Consider the following 22353-nt stretch of genomic DNA (forward strand, 5'->3'; position numbering starts at 1 on the left):
GGATGAGAGTGCTGACTTAAGAATTCAGAAATAGGCCTACCCTTGAACCTTGAAATATCATAAGAGATTTGAGTCTTGGGCACCCTCCAATGACCTCCAAGAATCAGGCGACACAAGCTGAAGCTTCCAGCCCTAGAACACTCTCATGTAGTCGGCTGGACTACACGCACATGAGAGCCCAAGCCAAGTTCAGGCCTGCTCTGATACCAAGAAGAAAAACAGTCCTAGAGAGTGTGGGACTGTTTAGAATAGATGCAGAAATCAAAAGAAATCGAAAAGAACAGCAAAAAATACTTCTTCTATGGAGTAGAAGGTGAAGAAGGAGATAGTGGCAATAAGGGTTTAGAGTATGAGAGTTTCGAACCTTACTCTCCCTTTAACACCCTAACACTATTTTATTAAGTTAAATTTGAATAATTACAAGGAGGCCCTTAGTTGGGCAAGAAATTACAAAGAACATAACATAGAAAGGATGGGCCCAGAATAAGGCCCATTACAGAAAGGAACATAAACAGTAAGAAAGGATAAACAGCCTATGGGCCATTTGGCCCATCTTCTCTACAGAAACTAAGCGGTTTCTATCTCAGTTTTTTGACTCTCTTGGATTGATTATAGCCTATTTCACTCGTTTTTGGATCAAGTTTTACTTCAGTTTAGTTCCTTTAAATTTCAGCCGAACCCTATTTTGTGTTGCTTTCTTGCTATAATGGCTTCAGACAAAGGTGATATCATTCCTGTGAAGATGAATGGACAGAACTATGGGAGATTCTTAAGGTTTGATGACAAAAATAGAGCATGGGAGAAGCTCAATCTAGCAAGGATACTAGTCGAAGTGAAAGATGCCACAACAATTCCAAATAAGTTAATTATTTGAATTTGTAGGGGAGTGGTATGAGCTGAGAATAATAGTGGCAGGAGTGGATATAACATTTTCAAAGGAGGAAGAGGATACAAAGGTGAGTAGCAGAGTGGATTCGAAATTGTTGCGGAAAAACCCAAGAAAACAGATTCGAATGGCACCCAAATTAAAAGTAAAAGTAGAGATAAAGAGAAACAAGCACAAAAGCACATAGAATTATGTGGTTCGGCTTATAGCCTACGTCCACGGGCGAAGGAGGAATAGAAATCCACTATGAAGTTGTCAATGAAGAAAAAATACAGAGTTGTGCCCTCACAGAAAAACCCTAAGCCCCAAATACACCCAATGTCTCACTCGTCTCTTACAAGACAAAGACTCTATTTACAAGAGAGAAAACCCCCGAAATAGATAACTCTTTGTATTTGGTTCAGACCTATAAGATGAATATGGAGCGATATTCATCTCCACAAACCACTATGAAATTTTGCCTTAGGGTTTTTCTCAAATTAATCCGGAGTGGATTCATGAAGCGGGTTGCCACAAAGAATTCAAGGCACAAACATAACAGAAATGACTTGTGTGATCTTTCCTGAGAGAGAGAGATGAGAGAGAGAGAGAGAGAGAGAGAGAGAAGAGAAGAGAGAGGTTTGATTGAGAACCAAAAGACACGGGCTGGTCGTCTACCAACTTGTTATTTATATTCTCTTAAAAATAATAAAGATCAATAATTACAAGAATGCCCCCGGCGGCAATTCACAATAGTGAACAAATAACAAAAAAAAACAAAAAGAAAACTAGCTGACAGCACCTAGGTTGACTAGGCTGACAACATACTAACAGCAAACCAATAAATAAGTTTCACAACACTCCCCCTCAAGTTGGGTTGTATATGTCTATCATGCCCAACTTGTCACACAACTCATTGTGCCGTGAGTATGGAAGTCCTTTTGTGAGGACATCAACAAGTTGTTCCTTGGAGTTGACATAAGGGATGCAAATTTCCCTTTTTTCTAATTTTTCCCTTATGAAGTGTTTGTCCACTTCAATGTGCTTGGTCCTCTCATGTAGGACAGGATTGTTGGCGATGTTAATGGCTGCCTTGTTGTCACAGTAAAGAGACATAGGATTATAAACAGCAACTACAAGCTCCCCTAGAAGAGTTTTTAGCCAAAGAACTTCAGCCACCCCATGTGCCATAGCTCTATACTCCGCTTCAGCACTTGAGCTTGCTACCACACTTTGTTTCTTGCTTTTCCAGGTCACTAGGTTTCCTCCCACAAATGTGCAATACCCACTTGTGGACTTTCTGTCATCCACAGCACCTGCCCAATCAGCATCTTGATATGACCCAGAAATTTGACATGCAGTTCACAGACACACAGCAGAAACCAAACCACTAGTACATCAACAGGGAATTGATATTCATTCAGAAGAAAAGAAGATCACTTACAGTATGTCGGTTCTTTGAGAGACGCCGGCTCTCCCAAGCACTCTCAGAATTCTGTACTCAACAAAAGTCTGACTCCTCCATCCCCCAAAGCCCCTTCTTATACACATCTTACAGCATAACTGCCTTCCATAATAAATGCCCCACACTCTTGTTATTCCCAACTGACAAGCTATAAATGCTACTCTTCTTATTCCCAACTGACAGTTTATAAATGCTACAAAACTCTCCTTATTCCCTCCAGCCACAAGTTCCCCCATGTTCAATTATTTCCCCCCTTGACCGAAAGCTGACCTTTCCCCTTCCTGGCATATGTAAAATTAATTGGGGGCCTATCTTTACCCGCCGCCCAAAGTCTAACCTTGTCCTCAAGGTTGAAATGAGGAAATTGGTCGCGAAGTAAGTCAAAAGGCTCCCATGAATCTTCAAAATCAGGCAGGTCCTGCCAATGGATAAGCACTTCCGAACCAGTAACTCCAAGCATAGTGGATGGACGCACCCCTCGAATGGCCGCAGGTACCACTAGCATTTCCATATCAGCTAACAGAGTGGAAGGAATCACAAGAGAAGAGATATGATTGCCAATTGCCTTCTTGAGTTGCGAGACATGAAAAACAGGATGAATCCTTGCCTCTAGAGGAAGTTGAAGTTTATAAGCGACAGTGCCAATTCTTTCCACAATAGCAAATGGTCCATAAAATTGAGGGGCAAGCTTTTCATTGGCTCAGCAAGCTAGAGACTACTGGCGATAAGGTCGCACTCGCACATATACCGAATCTCCAACCTCAAAATTAACATCACAGCGGTTCACATCAGCCGAGTCTTTCATCTTTTTGTGTGCACGGTGTAGATGAGAATGCAGCTCCCTAAGTATAGCATTTCGCTAAAGGAGAACAGCTTCAACATCAGCATTAGCCGTAGAGCAAGCTCATAGCGGATTAATGGAGGAGGATTGTGCCCATAAACCACCTTGAAAGGTGTCATGCCAGTAGCAGTGTGAAAAGAGGTATTATAGCTGTATTCTGCCCACGATATCCAAGAAGACCAGCGGGAGGGGGAATCAGCCGCAAAGCACCTCAAATAAGTCTCCAAACAGCGATTAACCACCTCCGACTGTCCATCTGTCTGAGGATGGTAAGCTGAACTACGACGCAATTCTGAACCCTGCAGGGTAAAAAGCTCGCACCAGAAGAAGCTCATAAAGACTTTATCACGATCAGATACAATCAAGCGGGGAATGCCATGTAAACGGACTATGTTGTGCAGGAAGGCCTGAGCAACCGTGAGTTGAGAAAGGATGACTGAGAGGGATAAAATGGGCATACTTGGAGAGACGATCAACCACCACCATAATTGTGTCAAACCCCTTTGACTTAGGAAGAGCCTCAATAAAGTCCATAGCAATATCCTCCCAGATCTGTTCAGGTACGGGTAAAGGTTGTAAAAGGCCAGCGGGGGACATGGCTTCATATTTACTGCGTTGACACACATCGCAGGCCTGCACAAACTCTTGGACAGAACGCTTGATCCCCCGCCAGTAAAATTCAGCTGCTATTCGCCTATATGTCCGGCGGATACCCGCGTGACCTCCCACAACTCCCGAATGAAACTCCTTCAGTAAAAGGGGAATAAATGGGGAAGAAGCCGGCAGAACCAATTTACCATGATAACGTAGGTGTTCTCCAACTAAAGAATAGGCGGGATAGGACGTCGGATCATGCTGTATGGCATGCTTGATGGGGGCCAAGAAAGGATCAGCATCAACTTGCTCCTTAAGGTCATCAAAATCAAGGAAAATAGGGACTATAAGAGAGTTTAAGTGCATTTCAGCAGGAACTCTGGATAGGGCGTCAGCCACAGTATTATCAGCACCCGGTTTGTACTGAATCTCAAAGTCATAATTCATAAGCTTAAGAAGCCACTTATGATGCTCACCTTCGACAATCCGCTGCTCCAACAGATACTTGAGACTACGCTAGTCGGTCCGAACAATAAAGCGTCTTCCAAGAAGATAGGGGCGCCATTTTTTAATGGCAAAGACAATGGCCATTAATTCCCACTCGTAGACAAATTTTGACTGTGCAGACGGGCTAAGCTTGTGGCCATAAAAAGCTATAGGCCGATTATTCTGCATTAATACCACCCCGAGACCTACACCGGATGCATCCGTCTCAATCAAGAAGGGCTGGGAAAAATCTGGAAGGGCCAACACAGGTACGGTCGTCATAGCCCGTTTCAACTCCTGAAATGCATTCCATGAGAAAGCATCCTTTTTAAGCTACTGCGTCAATGGCCTGTAAGTCCCAGAAAACGGCGATAATAGCCTGTAAGTCCCAGAAAACCGCGAAGAGCTTTAAGTGAAGATGGTTGAGGCCAGTCAACCATGGCTTGGATTTTAGAAGGATCGGCAGAAACACCAGTCGCGCTAATAATATGACCCAGGTACTCAATGCTAGGCTTAGCAAAGATACATTTCTTTGAGTTGGCAAAGAGACGTGGGCGCGCAATACAGAGAGGACCTGTCGAAGGTGATCCAAATGGGCAGCTTCGGAAGCACTGTAAACCAGAATATCATCAAAAAATACCAGCATAAAGCGACGGAGGAAATCATGGAATACCGTATTCATTAATGACTGGAAGGTCGAGGGCGCATTGGTGAGACCGAAGGGCATGACAAGGAATTCGTAATGGCCCCCGTGGGTGCGAAATGCAGTCTTGGGAATGTCCTCACTACGGACCCGAAACTGGTGGTAGCCCGATTTAAGATCAATTTTGCTGAAAATAGAAGCACCATGGAGCTCATCGAGAAGTTCTTCGGTAACCGGAATGGGGAATTTATCCGGAACCGTAGCACGGTTAAGGGCTCTGTAATCCACACAAAAATGCCAACTTCCGTCTTTCTTCTTGACTAAAAGGACCGGGCTCGAGTAGGGGCTTGTACTTGGCTGAATAATACCCGCAGCCATCATCTCAGAGACAAGGCGTTCAATTTCATCTTTCTGGAATTGAGGATATCTATAAGGATGAACAGAGATAGGAGAAGTGCCCTCCTGCAAGACATAGCATGTTCCGTAGCCCGTGTAGGGGGTAAGCCCGTAGGCATGTCAAAAACATCTTTGAACTCATCTAGTAAAGCGGAGATTGGTGGGGATGTAGGCAAGACAGGGTTCAACGGAGAATCCACTATCTGCAATTGTTTTAATTCTAACAAAACCCCTTGTCCCTCATGTTGTAAGTTACGCATCATAGCATGCAAAGATACCTGAGAAGAACAGAGAGAAAGGTTACCCTGCAACTTTACCCGGACACCTCCCAAATTGAGCTTCATAGACATGTTGCCCCAATTCATCACTAAGTCCCCGAGGGATGCTAACCAAGGAAAACCAAGAATGACATCCATAGAACCCAACTTTAAGGGAAAGAAATCAGCAATGACATCCAATTCAGGTAAGTTGAGGCAAACCTGACGGCAGACTCCGGAAGTTCTCACCTCATCACCATTTCCCATCTGAACTCCAAATTCGTGTGTAGGGGTGCGGGGTAATTTCAATTCTTCCACTAAAGTTTCAGAGATAAAGTTGTGGGATGCACTCGAGTCTACCAATATGACCACCTCACGCGACAAAATGCATCCACGCACCTTAAGGGAATTTGCCGCACACAACCCAACAAGAGATGAAACACAAAGTGCGGCTGATTCTGGAGCCAGAGAAATTTCAGTGTCCCCGGAAGTGCAGTCCCAATTAGACACATCAGAAGCAATTTCCTCCACATCATCTTGAACCCATAAAACCTGAAGTGATTTCTGAGCACAACAATGTCCCGGGCTGTATTTCTCATCGCAACGGAAGCATAGACCCTTCGCACATTTCTACTGCATCTCTTTGTTAGTCATCTTTTTGAAAGCAGGAGGCGGGGCCTTAATAATAGGGGCTGATGAAGGAGGAGGGATTGCGGCACGTGCAGGTCAGGTGACAGCAGAAGTAGTCACTTGCGAAACCCGTGAGTTAAAGTGGGTTCCAGAGAGGGACGTTGCGGGCCCACGAGAAAATGAACTTGATTGATAGGCCCATAAGGCCTGATTCTTTTCCTCAATTTTCTAGGCTGCAACCATTTTTCTAATCAGCCCAACGGGTTCCATCTATTGGAGTTCGGCCTGGATATCGGGGCGCAACCCATTCACAAAGACTGCTTCAAGGACTGATTCTAGTAGGTCACGTAAGGGGGCAGAAAGCACCTCGAAATGGCGACGATATTCCTTGACAGTAGTGGATTGACGTAATGATAGAAGCTGCTTCTGCAAGTTTCCCTCCTGAGTTGATCGGAAACGTTCAAGGAGGAGTTCCTTGAATTCTGCCCAACTACGAAAAGGTCGCCTACCATCCTCCCAATAATACCAAGCCAGTGCATCACCCTCTAAACAGACCACTGCCGCCCACAGACGTTCCGCCGGAAGCAAGCCATTAATCTCAAAATAGCGCTCTGCGCGAAAAAGCCATCCGTCCGGATTTTTCCCATCAAAAATGGGCAACTCCAACTTCCGAGGAAGTGGATCAGAAGTATGTTCCGGCACTGACATTGAAGAAGACGTCGGGAAAGCTGCACTCTTCCCTTTGTCAGCCACACGACTCGATGTGACTAAAGGAGGAGCAATGGCAGTTGCAGACAAAGGAGCTGAATAGGCCTGTTGCTGAAGCAACAAATCAAATTGTCTCACAAGATCTTGAACACCTCCTTCCAGAGATTGTACCGAGTTCTCTAGGGACGAGATCTTCGAAAGTCCAGTAGCTACCTTATTTGGATCGAGTCGCTGAAACTCATTGCGTAAGCTATCCATCTCCAAACGAAGTCCAGAATGCAGAGAAGACAGGCATTCTTCGAAACCCCCCACCTGCGATGCCACTTCCTTAGCTGTCACCAGGCCGAGGAAAGACGTGCTCTGATACCGCAGATATGACCCAGAAATTTGACACGCAGTTCACAGACTCACAGCAGAAACCAAACCACTAGTACATCAACAGGGAACTGATATTCATTCAGAAGAAAAGAAGATCACTTACAGTAGGTCGATTCTTCGAGAGACCGCCGGCTCTCCCAAGCACTCTCAGAATTCTGTACTCAACAAAGTCTGACTCCTCCATCCCCCAAAGCCCCTTCTTATACACATCTTACAGCATAACCGCCTTCCATAATAAATGCCCACCTGGCCAACTTATAAATGCCCCACACTCTTCTTATTCCCAACTGACAAGCTATAAATGCTACTCTTCTTATTCCCAACTGACAAGCTATAAATGCTACTCTTCTTATTCCCAACTAACAGGCTACAAATGCTACAAAACTCTCCTTATTCCCTCCAGCCATAAGTTCCCCCATGTTCAATTATTTCCCCCCTTGGCCGAAAGCTGACCTTTCCCCTTCCTGGCATACGTAAAATTAATTGGGGGCCTATCACATCTATAAAGACTTCCACCTTTAGATGATTATGCTTACTGAATAGTAGACTTGTTCCTGGATACTTTTTTAAGTATCTAAGAACTCTCTCTGCTGCCTCCAAATGAGGTTTCTTAGGAGAGTGCATGAATTGGCTCAGGACACCAACTGAATAAGCAATGTCTGGACGAGTCATGGATAAATAAATTAACTTTCCCACTAACCTTTGGAACTGTTTTACATCTTTCAGAGGTTCACCATCACAGTTACCCAATTTATGATCAACATCCATAGGAGTATCTGCTAGTCTTGCACCTAACTTGCCTGTGTCTTGTAACAGATCAAGAGTGTACTTCCTTTGAGAAATGAAGATACCCCTTTTAGAGCTGGCAACTTCAATTCCAAGAAAATACATTGGAGGACCTAGATCTTTCACTTCAAATTTAGATGCAAGAAATTGTTTCAACTGTTGTATTTCTAAACTTCAATTTCCTGTGATGATGATATCATTCACATACACTATCAAAACAGCAACCTGTTCCTGACATCTCTTCACAAAAAGTGTGTGATTAGACTGACATTGCTTGAACCCTACTTGCTGAACTGCCATATGAAACTTACTGAACCAAGCCCAAGGAGATTGTTTCAAACCATAGAAAGACTTTATTAGCTTACACACCTTATTCTCACTTACCTTGGCATAGAATCCCGAGGGTTGAACTATGTACACCTCCTCCTCTAGGTCACCATTTAAAAAGGCATTCTTAATGTCTAGTTGATGCAATTCCCAATCAAGATTAGCAGCTAATGATAGAAGAACTCGAATTGAGTTCATCTTAGCTACTAGAGCAAATGTCTCGTCATAGTCAACTCCATACACTTGAGTGTACCCCTTGGCTACTAATCTTCCTTTATACCTTTCAACTGTCCCGTCCACCTTGTCAAGATTAGCAGCTAATGATAGAAGAACTTGAATTGAGTTCATCTTAGCTACTGGAGCAAATGTCTCATCATAGTCAACTCCATACACTTGAGTGTACCCCTTGGCTACTAATCTTCCTTTATACCTTTCAACTGTCCCGTCCGCCTTGTGTTTAACTATAAACACCCACTTACACCCCACTAGGTCTTTCCCCCTTGAAAGATCCACCAGTTCCCAAGTTTGATTTTTATGGAGGGCATTAATCTCCTCCTTCATAGCATTTGTCCATTTAGGGTATTTTAAGGCTTCTACAACATTTTTGGGTACAGGGATACAATCAACTGCAGATAGGAAGGCTTGGTATGAGGGGGAAATGTGATCATAGGAAACATACTGGGTGATGGGGTGTTTGGTAGTGCATGACCTGACTCCCTTTCTTTGAGCAATAGGAATGTCAAGGTCATCCACAGTAGGAGCAGGGGTGTCAATAGGTATAGCAGGGTTTGGACTTAACTCTTGGGAGTTTGACGGCGTCGGATGCTCAGTGTTTGGTAGTTCCACATCTCTGTCACATTGCTGATCTCTATAGTGTGTACATTGGAAGACATGAAAGGGGGCCAAGTCCGGAATAGAAGGAAGAGAGACTTGGTGGACTTGAACCTACTTCTCCTCTTCCACACTACTCTCTCCCTAAGGAGAAGCAGGGAAGAACGGTTCAGACTCAAAGAAGGACACATCCATAGAGACAAAAAAATTTATGACTAACGGGATCAAAGCACCGATACCCCTTTTGAGATGAAGGATACCCAGAAAAATACAAGGAATGGACCGAGGGTCTAACTTTCCCCGAGACGGAGACAAATCATGGACAAAAGCACGACAACCAAAGACTCTCATGGGAATGGAAAATAAAGGGGACTGAGGGAACAACAACTGATGAGGGGCCATGTAGTTCAGCACTCTGGAGGGCATGCGGTTGATGACATGAGCAGCTGCAAGTATAGCATCCATCCAAAACCTTTTCAGAACATTCATGTGTAACATCATCCCTCGAGCTAGAAGTCTTGCACAATTAGAACATTCATGGATGCAAGTATAGCATCCATCCAACACTTTGCTCCATACAACAAAGTTGGCGCTACAACTGTTTTATACAATTTTTCTTTTTAACTTTAATGATATTCACCAATCACAGAAGACTTCATATGTACCCCCTCCATTTTGACCATCCTACTCTAATTGTATGAGGGACATCCTCCTCAATCTCAACTTTGTTATGAATTGTTGAATCAAAGTAATGAAAAAGGTCTTATCAAGTTATCTTTTGGTCTCCAATCCTAAGTGTATCCTGGTTTGCGCTCCTATTATTATTAAATTGTTTTTGAGGGAAAGGTAAAGTGTTGTATTGTATTCAAATTATTATTATGAAATTTACATTGCGTATATTCTATTGTAGTCATACTTATTTTAAAACATTTTGTTTCAAATGTACTTGTCCATAAACCTAATTTTACATTTAATCCTTTGTTAGTTTCATCATTTAATACTGTCATCAACAAATTCCAAGCACCATGGGACCTCTTGTTGAATGTGTTTAATCAATTCATATATGTCTGGTGCAAATAAATAAGGACTTAAATGAAGACTCATTGTAACTGCAATATCTGATGTCTCTACCATGTGTTCTAGTGTTGGTTTTTGCACCTCATCATCATCAGTCTTTTTCCAACCATATAGGATCAGCAACATGAATCCTGTTTCTCCTTTCCATTCTGTTTAATGCCACATCCATTCTACCCCATCCTTTCCTTCAACTTGCAACAGATCACTTATTCTTACAGGTGCTGTTAGTGGTCTTCTATGCACGTGACCAGACCATCTTATGGTATACCGGAGAAGTACAAATGTCCTTTCTGCATCCTCCTACACATCCTTAATTAGCTCCAAATACCTATTTGGGACTCCTCTCTTTTCTAGAATCCATCATATTACTTATCTAGGGACTCTATCATATGCATTCTCTAAAATCAATGAAAACCATATTAAGATCTTACTTCTTCTCTCTAAACTTTTCTATCAATCATCTTAATAGAAAGATAGCTTCCATGGTTGATCTTATTGGTATATACCCAAATTGGTCGTCTAATATGCTTGTTACATGTTGTAACCTTTGTTCAATCATTATCTCAAAGTTTCGTATTGTGGCTCATGACTTAATTCCTTGATAATTATTACATCTTTGTATATTACCTTGTTTTTAAATATAGACACCGTAGTTTTCTTTCTCCACTCATCCAACATCTTTGTTTTCATTATCTTATTAAATGGTTTAGTTAGTCATAATAAGCTACCTCTCCCATAGCTTTACACACTTCTATTGGGATACTGTTTGAGCTAAACGTTTTTCCCTTGTTCATCTTGTTTAGCGCGTCTTTCACTTTGGTAATTCTAATCTTAGGAAGGTGTATATTTTTTTCAGTACTATTAGAGTTACTAATCCCTCTTCCACCCCCACCCTCTACATGTTCTTCACTTCTATTGGGATACTGTTTGAGCTTAATGTGTTTCCCTTTTTCATCTTGCTTAGCGTTTCTTTCACTTTGGTAACTCTAATCATAGGAAGGTGTATGTTATTTTCAGTACTATTAGAGTTACTAATCCCTCTTCCACCTACACCCTTTACATGTTCTTCATTTGATTACTTTTCAAAATAGTTTTTCAATGTTGTCAAAGCAACGCCTAGGTGGGCACTTAGGCAACAAATCGCCCTTGGAGGCTCACCTTGCCTAATCACCATTCACCAAGCAGCTTTGTATGCTGTGCTATAAAATACTTAAATATTTTTTATTTTTAAGATTATAATTATAAAATAGACATTATTAAACTAAAATATTTGTTTTGTGTGTTTATATACTAATTTCTTTTTATTATTTTCTTATTTGTTTGGGTTTAATGAACACACACATTGCTAACTGCTGTATTGAACCCTCAAAGACTTCAAAACCTGAACCAATAAGTAAGGAAGAAATTAAAATTTTGTCTAATCAACACATTTTCTTCTTCCACATCATCATCATCATCTTCTTCTTCCACCTTTTCTTTTCTTCTTTTCCTATAATGAAAATAAGGGTGGTTCAGCCCCTATATTTTTTGAATTTTCTTTTCTTTCTTCCTTTTCTTCTCATGAATATGTTGATTTTCTATACTTCAACATGAAGTTTATACTTTTCTTAATGGAAATTATGGATAAGCGCCCCCCCTGTTGCCTAGCCTCACCTTGGTGCCTTGAAAACTGTGTTTCCATCTCTTCTTGATTCCCTGACCTTTTTATCAAGACTCTTTGATCTTCCTCTTTAGTCTTTAATGCATCTAACATGATTTAAATCTTTTCTTTTTCTAATTTTTCATAGTTTATAAACTCCATTTTCTCCCTCTATAATGCCTGCTCTATGATGTTCATCATATGACTTATATTTAACCTTACTTTGTTTTTAACTTCATTTCTTATGGTTTTATATTTTTCCAAGTTTTCTACATTTTTTTGTCCTTTTCCAAGTTTTCTACATCTCATTGAATATTTGTTTTATTAAAAATCAAACAAGACTGATGTTTGTTTTATATAGAGGGTAACCATTACAAATGAAGAACGTTAGATTACTGGCAGAAGAGGGTCCTGCAGGAGATAATCTTCATTTAGTGTGGTTTATCATCCTAAATTTTCCTTTTTTTGGGTTTGATGTCCATTTAATTAGGTATTTTTATTATCACAACTGCTGTTGATTCCTCTAAGTTCTCTTTTGATTTATGACAGTTGAACAGAGAGAGTAAGGGTGGTGATGTTGCAGAAAAAATTGCTGTGTATCAACATGCAAACAAAGAGGTTTTTTTTTTTTTTTTTTTGTTGCCAATAGAATAAAGCTCTTTTCCTTTACATGATTAGAAGTCCAATTTTTGGTTTGTTTCAACACTTTCTTTTTCCTTTCTATGATATTTCAGGTTGCAATTATATGTAACCATCAACGTAGTGTGTCAAAATCCCACAGTGCACAAATGCATAGGTTGGATGATAAGATCAAGGAACTAAAGGTACCTCTTAGCTTTTCTTTTTCTTTTAATTTTTTTGTGCATATGAAACCTGGTGTCCATGAGTTTAAAACATAAGGGTTGGACGAACTCAATATGCATGAATGAAGTAGGGTAGGAATATCATTGGAGCTACGTGACCCCTTTTTTAATTCTTTGGATATTGTGATAACCTTCGTAATGCTGGAAGCCTCATGATTAAATAGCAATTCATTAAAAGTTAATTCTGGTTAAAATGAGGTTGTTTTCATGTTCTGACTTCTGAGTAGGATGCATTGGACGAACTCAAAACAGATTTGGCTAGAGCAAAGAAAGGGAAACCCCCTTTGAAGGGTGCTGATGGGAAGCCTAAGAGGAACTTAACCCCTGAAGCGTAATAGAACTGATGCCCTTGCTTGATCCCAGTATGTCTTTTATGTCACAACTATTGCATTGTAAATTCATTGTGTCATTTGCAGGTTAGAGAAGAAGATTGCTCAGGCAAATGCTAAGATTGAGAAAATGGAACGGGACAAACAGATCAAAGAGGATCTTAAGACTGTAGCATTGGGTACGTCAAAAATAAACTATCTTGATCCAAGGATATCAGTGGCATGGTGCAAACGCCATGAAGTTCCTATTGAGAAGGTAGGAATTATTTTGTGATTCTGTCTGTGTAAAACGAAATAACAATGAAGTTATAAAAGTTAGGACTAGAAACTAGGAAGGTGCTTTGGATTGTGGCTGTTAGGTTAGGAACTGGTTATCTTTGCTCTTTTCTACTTATCCCCCTTATTCTCTGCAGATATTCAACAAATCTCTTCTGGCAAAGTTTGCTTGGGCAATGGACGTTGATCCTGACTTCAGATTCTGATGTTTCGATACTTGTTGCCCCAGATTTTTCCAGGACAGCCCACACTTTTACCATTGAGTTGTTCACAATTGTCTTTTTTTTTTTTTCTTTTATCTATATATTTTTTAGTTAGATATCAATGTACTCATGTTGTATGTGGCATATTACCTGTGGGTGTGATTTGCCCCCCCCCCCCTCCCTCCTCCCTTCTTACGGGGCGACGAGAAAAGAACAAGGCAAAAGTTGTCTGTTGAAATTTGTCATTTCAACTGTGTATTACCATCCTTAGAGATGTGCCATGGACACTGATTTACTGAAGACGTTTGAACACAGCAAACCTTTGTTTGCCTGTTGAAATCTACCCTTGTTTAAAGTTAACATTATCATCATTTCATTTCTGATACTTACACCTTCCATGAACTCATTTATCATCATCTCACAGGAACAATGTCAACTAGGGCTTAATCATTGAGAAATCTCTACTCGCTTTCGCTTTTCCCTTCATTTTCTCCTTCAATTTAGAAATTACGAAAGTAAGATGCAAGACTTTTCTCAGCACTGTAATGCAATGGGACCAAGTCGAGCTGTTGCCACGTATATATGACTAATGAGAATTGAGAACAATGAAAAAGGGATTTTTATAATGTCAATCCTTCCATCGATGAAAGCACAAAGAACTAGCAAATATATCTTCATCATCATTATTAGCTAAGCCATATATGGGTTATACATAAATCCTGCTTTGTCATTCCTTTCTATTAATGCCATATTTGTTGTTAAATACTTAAATTATGAGTGCTTAAATCAATTAGCAATTATATATACATGATATGCAAGTTTCAACCCAATTGATGTATTTTTAAATGGGATTAGAGGGTTGGTTGGGTTATGGGGAGAGGTTCTTCGCTCTTGAGCAAAAGACTCAAGCCTCTTGAGAATATGTTTCATTGGGCCATGTCCCCTTTTATGCCATATCAGCTTAATAACCGACATTGAGACAATTTGACAAACGCCGTTAAGATTCCTTACTTGCCTATTCCGTTCATTCAAAATAAATTACAATAAAAGATTTAAACCTCTCTGGAACTCAATCTCCGTAGGGAGCAAAAAAAGCATGGTTTTCAAAACCGGACCGGATTGGTTGGACCGGAAACTGGGAACCGGTCACCTGACTGGTTCTGTTTTCCCCTAAAATCGTTGATTTTGGTCAGTAAACCGCTGAACCGGCTGATTAACCGTTCAAACCATTTGAACGGTTTTGATCGTTTTCCAATTTTTTAAATTTTTTTATTTTTGTCAGAATGGGTAGGTCGAACGGTCGAACTGTTCGAACCGGTAACCGGACCCTGACCGGTTTGATCACCGGTTTGTTTTTAAAAACCATGCAAAAAAATATAGTTTTTCTCATTTCCGGCAAACCAATTCTGTGAAAGAGCGAACTCCATCTCAGAGTTGCTTTTTTTTTACTATTTTTTCACCCATGAAAAAAGTTGGAAAATCTAACTTGGAATCTATGTCCCTTCATTTTTTTTCTTTTGATTAATTACTTGTTCTTAGCAAACCAAGAACTGATTCTCCATACCAATCTCCAGTTCTGAAAATTAAAACTTGTTAAAATACCATTCCAGATGTATTGATTAATTTTCTTTAATCAAGTAATTTTAAACTATTGATTAATTTTCTTCTTTAATAGCCAATGGGGGAGCTCATTGTAGCCTTGTGGACCCATGTAAAAAGCCTAACTTCCCTGGGGAAGTTCTAAATTGAATATCAGTTTCAGTTTCATTTTTATCTTCTTGGTCTTGGACCATTATTGTTAAATGAGCGAAGACGATTTTATTTCTGTTCAGCTGGGTGATTTGAGTTTCAGGATGGGGAAATAGTGAGAAATACCAGTAGTGTGCTTTACCTTTGAAATAATGGATTTATGTGTTTGTTTCGCTGGAGATGAGAAGAACGACCATGCTTTAGTTCCTTCTGAGATTATTTTCAAAGAAGGGTTGCGGCAAAGAACGAACAGAGATAATTTTAACTGTAATTATTTTGAACTTGGACGGGATAGATAAGTGAAAAACCCTAACCACATTTTGTAAATTATCCCAATGTCAATCATTGAACTGACTAATTTGACATGGCATAAGAGGGAACGTGGTCCAATGAAATGCGTCTTTAGGATGCTTGAGTCTTTTGCTCAAGGAGCTAACTGCTAAGTAAAACTCGCTTATGGGTTGGCTATACATTGGTTAATTTATTTGACAGACACGTTCCAGTTTCTTCATCCACTCCAGCCATCACTTCTGGTCTTTCTAGATTTGCAAATGTCTTCTCTTCCTAATTTGTAGGGGTGGTGATCATAAAAAATTGAAAAACCGAAAAAGCGAAGCAAACCGAATGGATAGAGTCGAAAATTCCGGTTAACCAATTTGATCGGTTCAGTTTAAGATAATTAATATAAAAAAATCGGAGATTAATCAAACCGACCGGTATACATACATAAACATACATATTTCATATTGTCTATATATTATAAATGAAGATATGTGCAATATATATTTATTATTTATAATATAAATATTTTATATTTATTATATACAATATTATATAAATAAAAAACCAACAAACTGAGCTGGCAGTTAAATCAGTCGATTAACCAATCGGCTTCAGTTCGGTTTCGATTATTGGTTTTCCAAAAAATGATACTACCAGTTCAAATTGGAAAAAAAGGCCCATGGTTTGGTTATGAGCACCCCTACTAATTTGTATCTTATCCCATCAGTTTTACCTTTTTGGCCCCGTTCACTTTTCGGGAAGTTATTTACCTAGGTAAGTGCATTACTCATATTCTTTTATTACTCAGATAAATAAGACAATGTTTGGGAGTGCTTATGTTAAAAATAAGTCTTTATTGAATAAGTGCTTATTCGAATAAGTACTTATTTGCATTTGGCACCCAACTTTTTCAAGTGCTTATTTTAAAAATTAAACATTTATTTTATATTGGGCGTTTGGTGGTCTTTTTCTCCAATAAGCACTTATATCTCTTTTGTCCTTCATTTTCTTTCAAATTTTCAAAATATTCAATCCAAAGTGAATGAATAAAAGTACTTTGGTAGAAGTGATTTCGTAAAAGTATTTCCGTAAAATTTCTTTTGTAAAAGTGTTTTTATAGAAGTGCGTTCGTAAACGTACTCTTATAAAAGTATTTTTGCATAAGTACTTTCATAAAAGTGCTTTCGTAAAAATAACAATATTGAAAGGATATAATTGGTATTCTAAAAAATTATCGGGGACAAGTATGGGAGAAGAAATTGAATAAGTGCTTATTGTATGAGCACTTAAAAAAAAGCTGGAAATTTGGGCTTGAAAAATAAGCCCTTATTTTTAAAATAAGCACTTAGTTTGGGCTTATTTCAAACACCAATAAGTGCTTAATGGTGTGGTCCCAACCCAAATAAGCACTTCTTTTTAAGCACTCCCAAACAAGGCCTAAGACAATGATTGTTTAGTCATTAAAAGCCATTATTAAAATGGGCAATTTTATTCTATCCAAGTGTTGACAACTTCCCCCTAGTGGGAAAGGAGATGGGTATCACTTAGGATCTGTTCGGTGTCGCTGAAGACCAATCATACCACTTCAATGAAAAATGGTCATTTGATTCTTCTTATCGTTGAAGAGAGTCAGGGTGTGACTGTTAGTACGATCCAAATGGTCAACGAATATATTTGCTTGACCATAGAACAATTTTACCCTTTTACATTATTTAAGTGCAGGTCCCATTGTACCCATCGCCCCGCCATTAACAATTTTCAGTGATATTCGTTCGGTGCTCGATCGATCAGAGACGTCCAAGGGGCCTCTACCACACTAGAGAAGAGGTGATACACTGCCACCGGAGGATATCCTGCCCTTAGATCTCCGTCAAATTTACTTATCGGAGTGATTTTGAAGAGGTACGTTATTTTTCTTCTTCTAACACTATTTGTCTTAGGCGGCTTGCCAGACGAACACCGGAGTAGTAATTTTTGATTGCCACAATGGACATTGTCGGATCCCTGTATCGACGTCGTGCAAGAGTTGTCGGTGGATAGTGTTCATCGAACTTCTCCCAAACCTTGTCGTTGTTGCATCTTTGTTTTCACTATTAAGGTTGAAGATAACCTCTCAACCCTTTTATGTATTTTGGAAGTATGGTTGTCCGGTCCATCTAAGTCGGACTGGGTTTTATTATATGCATGGTGTGTAATTATTATAAGGATGCGGTTATATGTATGCAGTTTAAAGGGGAAGTTTTTGGTTGAATTGGCTTTTAAACCTAGTTCGGGTCAACCAATACCTATACTTCTTTAAAAAGTACAAATAGCCTAAGAATATTTTTGGAATTTTGTGATGACAAAATTTACCCCTCTATATTTAAATTTATGGGAAATTGTCTAAAACTCACCATGAGTTTTCAACATTTCCCTTAAATTCACCACAACTTCTCAAAATGTCTAAAACTCATCATGTTAGTAAGTTTTTATTTTCCAAAACTCACCTTCCGTTAGTGCATTGTTAATGCTTCTTAACATAGGTGTCCATGTCAGCATAAATAACAATTTTCATGACCAAATTACCCTTGAATGGCGAGTTAGAGGAAAATGGTCTTTTCAATTTTCAATTTTCTTATTTTTTTGCATTTTTAGTGTTTTGTTATAATTTCCAATGTTTTTTATAATTTATGTTTTTTTTACATTTTCTATTTTCTACTATCTATAAATTTTCCTATGTTTTTTGTTATTTATTTGTAATTTCTGTTTTCTATAATTTTTGGTGTTTTTTCTACAATTTTTATTTTCTAATTTTGTTTTTCAATTTCTATAGTTTCTATAATTTGAAAATAATTTTTTGTTTTTTTTTGCAATTTCTATAATTTTTTATTTTTTGTAATTTCTATGCTTTTATGTATTTTATATTTGAAAATATTTTTTGAACTTTTTCCTTTTTTCATGTCTAAATATTAAAATAGTAATATATTAACACCTGTTAATATACTTTGTATATATTTTATATTTTTCTCTAAAGATTAAAATGGTAATATATTAACGCCCATTAGTCTGTTTAACGTCAAGTTAGTGACATAGTGAGTTTTAGACATTTTGAAAAATTGTGGTGAGTTTAAGATAAATGTTGAAAATTTATGGTGAGTTTTAGACAATTTCCCTAAATTTATTGATAAAAAATGATGGCAAATAGGGTAATTAGTTATGGATATTAAATGAATTGAAAATAGTTAATTTTAAGATATTCAATGCATTCAATGATCTCTAATTAAATTCAACATTTAAGGTATTAATTTGCATTCACCTTCATTGAATCATATATTTAAGGCTTATTTGTTTCTTTTCAGCATTAAATTCTATAATTAAATATACATAATAAATTAATAATTTTAATAACATAAAAACTTATACTTTTAAAATCTACTTGGAAAAAATAGTTTTTTCATCTAGGTGGTGGTAAGAAATTAAACCATTTGGATCAAAGGGGCCAATCCATGTTACCACAATTAAATAATATAATTTAAAAATATATAAAATGCAAAAAAATGGGAACATTTTTAACATCATATATGTGACATATTAAACAACAATAAGTATACTAAACAATGTTTTAAAAACTGACTCAGAGGCCGACCCACTTTTGCCTTTGGGTTATAGGCCACCAGTTCGACTGTCAATGTCAAATGAGTCAAACCGTTTTGTGTCAACACTATGTGTGTGTGTAAAATTATATATTTTATCAATAAATAGTATAATTATGTTTTAGATGTATCATAGTTATGTTACATTTATTTATATTTTTTAATTCTGTTTTAAATTTTTTATTTATAAAAAATATTAAAAATTGCAATTTGGGGCCAAAAAAGTTTTTTTTTTTCGCGAAAATAGCAAGGCAAGGCGCATAATACCCTTGAAAAAAAAGATAACCCCAGTTGGACATCGGACTGCAAAGTTATGGCTTCCAAAAGTTTGCACATAATTAAGTGTGTAACCTATGACTTGGTTACTGGGTCAAATGGGTTAATGGTTGAACCGCCAAAGTTAGATGATTTTTAACCAAAAGGGGGAGTTTCAACAGAACCAAACCTAGAATCACAGCCGAGTGACAGTTCGAATAGTTCAATCGACCAAGTCAACAACAAATTGAAAACATTGATGATAAATAAGAAATATTTTTATTAATGATGGAAATGAAATGTAAAATTTAATACCAATTGGAAGTAAAACTATTTTCTTATTATCTCTCATTAAATCCCACATCTAAAGTATATTCTCTTATTAAATCCTATATTTAAGATATATTTTTCTAATCATTAAATTATACAAATTAAATCCACAACATTAATTTTAAAAATATAAAAATAAATATTTCGAAAAAAAATTTGAAAACAAAACCATTTTCTTCCCTCTTGATGGTGAGTAAACAATTCAACCATTTGGGGTCAAATCCATTAATAAATATTGCCATAATTAAATAATAAAAAATTAAAATAAATAATATATATAATACAAAAAATAAAAAGAATTGGGCATGTCATTAATATTGTATATAAATTATACTAAATTAAAAAAGTATGAAATGTAAGAAGTATTTTTGTATGATGAAAATGTATGTCAAAATTAAAATTAACCTAAAAATGAAACTATGTCATAGCCAAATAATAAAATTTTTAAAAAATATAAAATACAAAGAATCATAAAAATAAATATTATACATAATATATAATGTTATATATTTATAAAAAATAAAATATTGGATACATATATAATATTATACATTCATTATATTAAACAAAAATAAATATTATACACAAGATATAATTTTATCAATAATGGAAACGTAATACAAAATTTAATATCAACATAAAAATCAAACCATTTTTCTTTTTGGGTCGTGGGTTAGTGGTTTGGGTCAAATGGATTAATTGATGATATAATAGTTAAAAAATAATTATTTAAAAAATAATAAAAAAGTACAAGTAATCAAAAGAATATATAAAAAATATACATTAATTTTGTCAAACAAAAATTATGTGTGATAAGTAAAAATTATGTATATAATGTAGATGAAATTTCTATATTTAAAATTGATACAAAAGCAAAAATATTTTCTTATTTAAATGGTGGGTCAATGATCCAACTTTTCAAAGAAATTCATGATATCATAATTGAATAATAAATATTTAAAGAAAAGATAGAATACGAAAGATAAAAAAGTATAGAGTTTTGTCAAAGACATTTTAGAACATTTCTAATGTTATATAATCATCATATTAAATAAAAATAATTGTTAAAATAAAAACTATTTTTATGTAAGACAGAAATGGAATACAAAATTTAGTAGTAGTAGTAGTAATTGTTATCGTAATTTAAAATTTCTGCAGGTGCACATTTTGTACAAGTATTTAAGTTTATTTTTAACCATATTGTTATTTTTATTAATTTTCAATTTCTATCCTAACTATGATATATCTAAGATTCAAGTAGTTAATAGGAAAAAAATTCATATGCACGTGCTTAATTACTAGTATGGTTAAAGGGACAAAAGTAGGTTATTAATTAGTAATTAATTAAGTAATTATTATCATTAATAGTAATTATTAAATAAAAAAGGAATATTATTAAATAGTAATTAATTTTACCATTAATTATTATAAGTGATTAATTGATGTTTAAATATATTATTTGAACCACCCTATTTTGGTTCAAAAAACAAGTTTTATATATATGGTATGTGTAGATAAATGTATATAATATTATATATGTATTATGTTGTAAAAAATAATAGCAAATAATAAAAAATAATAGAAAAGTAATATTACAAAGATATATAATACCAATATATAAAGAGAAGTAAAAAGCTCGTAATAAAAATCCAAATAAAATAATAAAAAAATTAAATATTGGAATATATATATATATATATATATATATATATATTGTATGTGTATACAAATATATATAAATAGCAAATAATAAAAAATTATTAGAAAATGATAAAAATTAATAGAAAATTAGTTAAAAAATACCATAATATATCTATATCTATATATCTATATATATATATAATAACAGAAAATAATAAAAAATATGACTATACATAGAGGTTTTATTATTAAAAATATTCAATATAAAAAAGTAAAGATGTAATAAAACAAAATAAAACAATAAAAAAATTATTTAAAATAGAAAATAATATACATATGATATGTTATATATATATATATATATATATTATGATAGCAAAAAATTAAAAATGGTAATTTGATGTATGAAAAAATTATGTGTATGCATTCATACATATAATATACATATGGTAGGTTTTATTTATCAACACAACCTTTAATTTATATTTTGTCAACTCTAATGTCAACACAACCTTTAATTTAATTAGCCATTTGCTTTTTTTTATCATCTATCATATTACAATTTTTTAATATTTTTGTTATCTTTACATATATATACATTTTTATTATTATTTTCTATTATAAATAGTTTTTATTATTTTATAATTTTCTTTTATTTTTTACAATATAATATATATTTTTATATTTATAGTTATAATATATTATATATATTTTTATATTGCTATCATATATCATATTACCAATTTTTAGTATTTTATTTGTTTTTATATTATATGCTTATATATAATAACAACAAATAATAAAAAATATTAAAAAATAAAAGAAAATAATAGAAAATTATTGTTGTAAAAAATAAGATATATTATATAT

General features: G+C 36.0%; 1 protein-coding gene across 1 annotated transcript in view; it reads left to right on the forward strand.

Annotated features, from left to right (window-relative positions):
- LOC104604231 (DNA topoisomerase 1 alpha-like) overlaps positions 1–13933 on the forward strand; it is an 88259-nt gene extending 74326 nt beyond the window's left edge. Inside the window, exons 13-17 of the mRNA XM_010268501.3 lie at positions 12473–12541; positions 12658–12747; positions 13014–13117; positions 13203–13371; positions 13529–13933. Coding sequence (XP_010266803.1) covers positions 12473–12541; positions 12658–12747; positions 13014–13117; positions 13203–13371; positions 13529–13597 — 501 coding nt within the window. The 3' untranslated portion in view covers positions 13598–13933. The remainder of the gene's footprint in view (positions 1–12472; positions 12542–12657; positions 12748–13013; positions 13118–13202; positions 13372–13528) is intronic.
- The last annotated feature ends 8420 nt before the right edge of the window (positions 13934–22353 follow it).

The sequence above is a fragment of the Nelumbo nucifera genome, chromosome 6 (assembly GCF_055504915.1).
Source record: "Nelumbo nucifera cultivar China Antique chromosome 6, China Antique-T2T, whole genome shotgun sequence".
In the NCBI taxonomy this organism is placed as follows: Eukaryota; Viridiplantae; Streptophyta; class Magnoliopsida; order Proteales; family Nelumbonaceae; genus Nelumbo; species Nelumbo nucifera.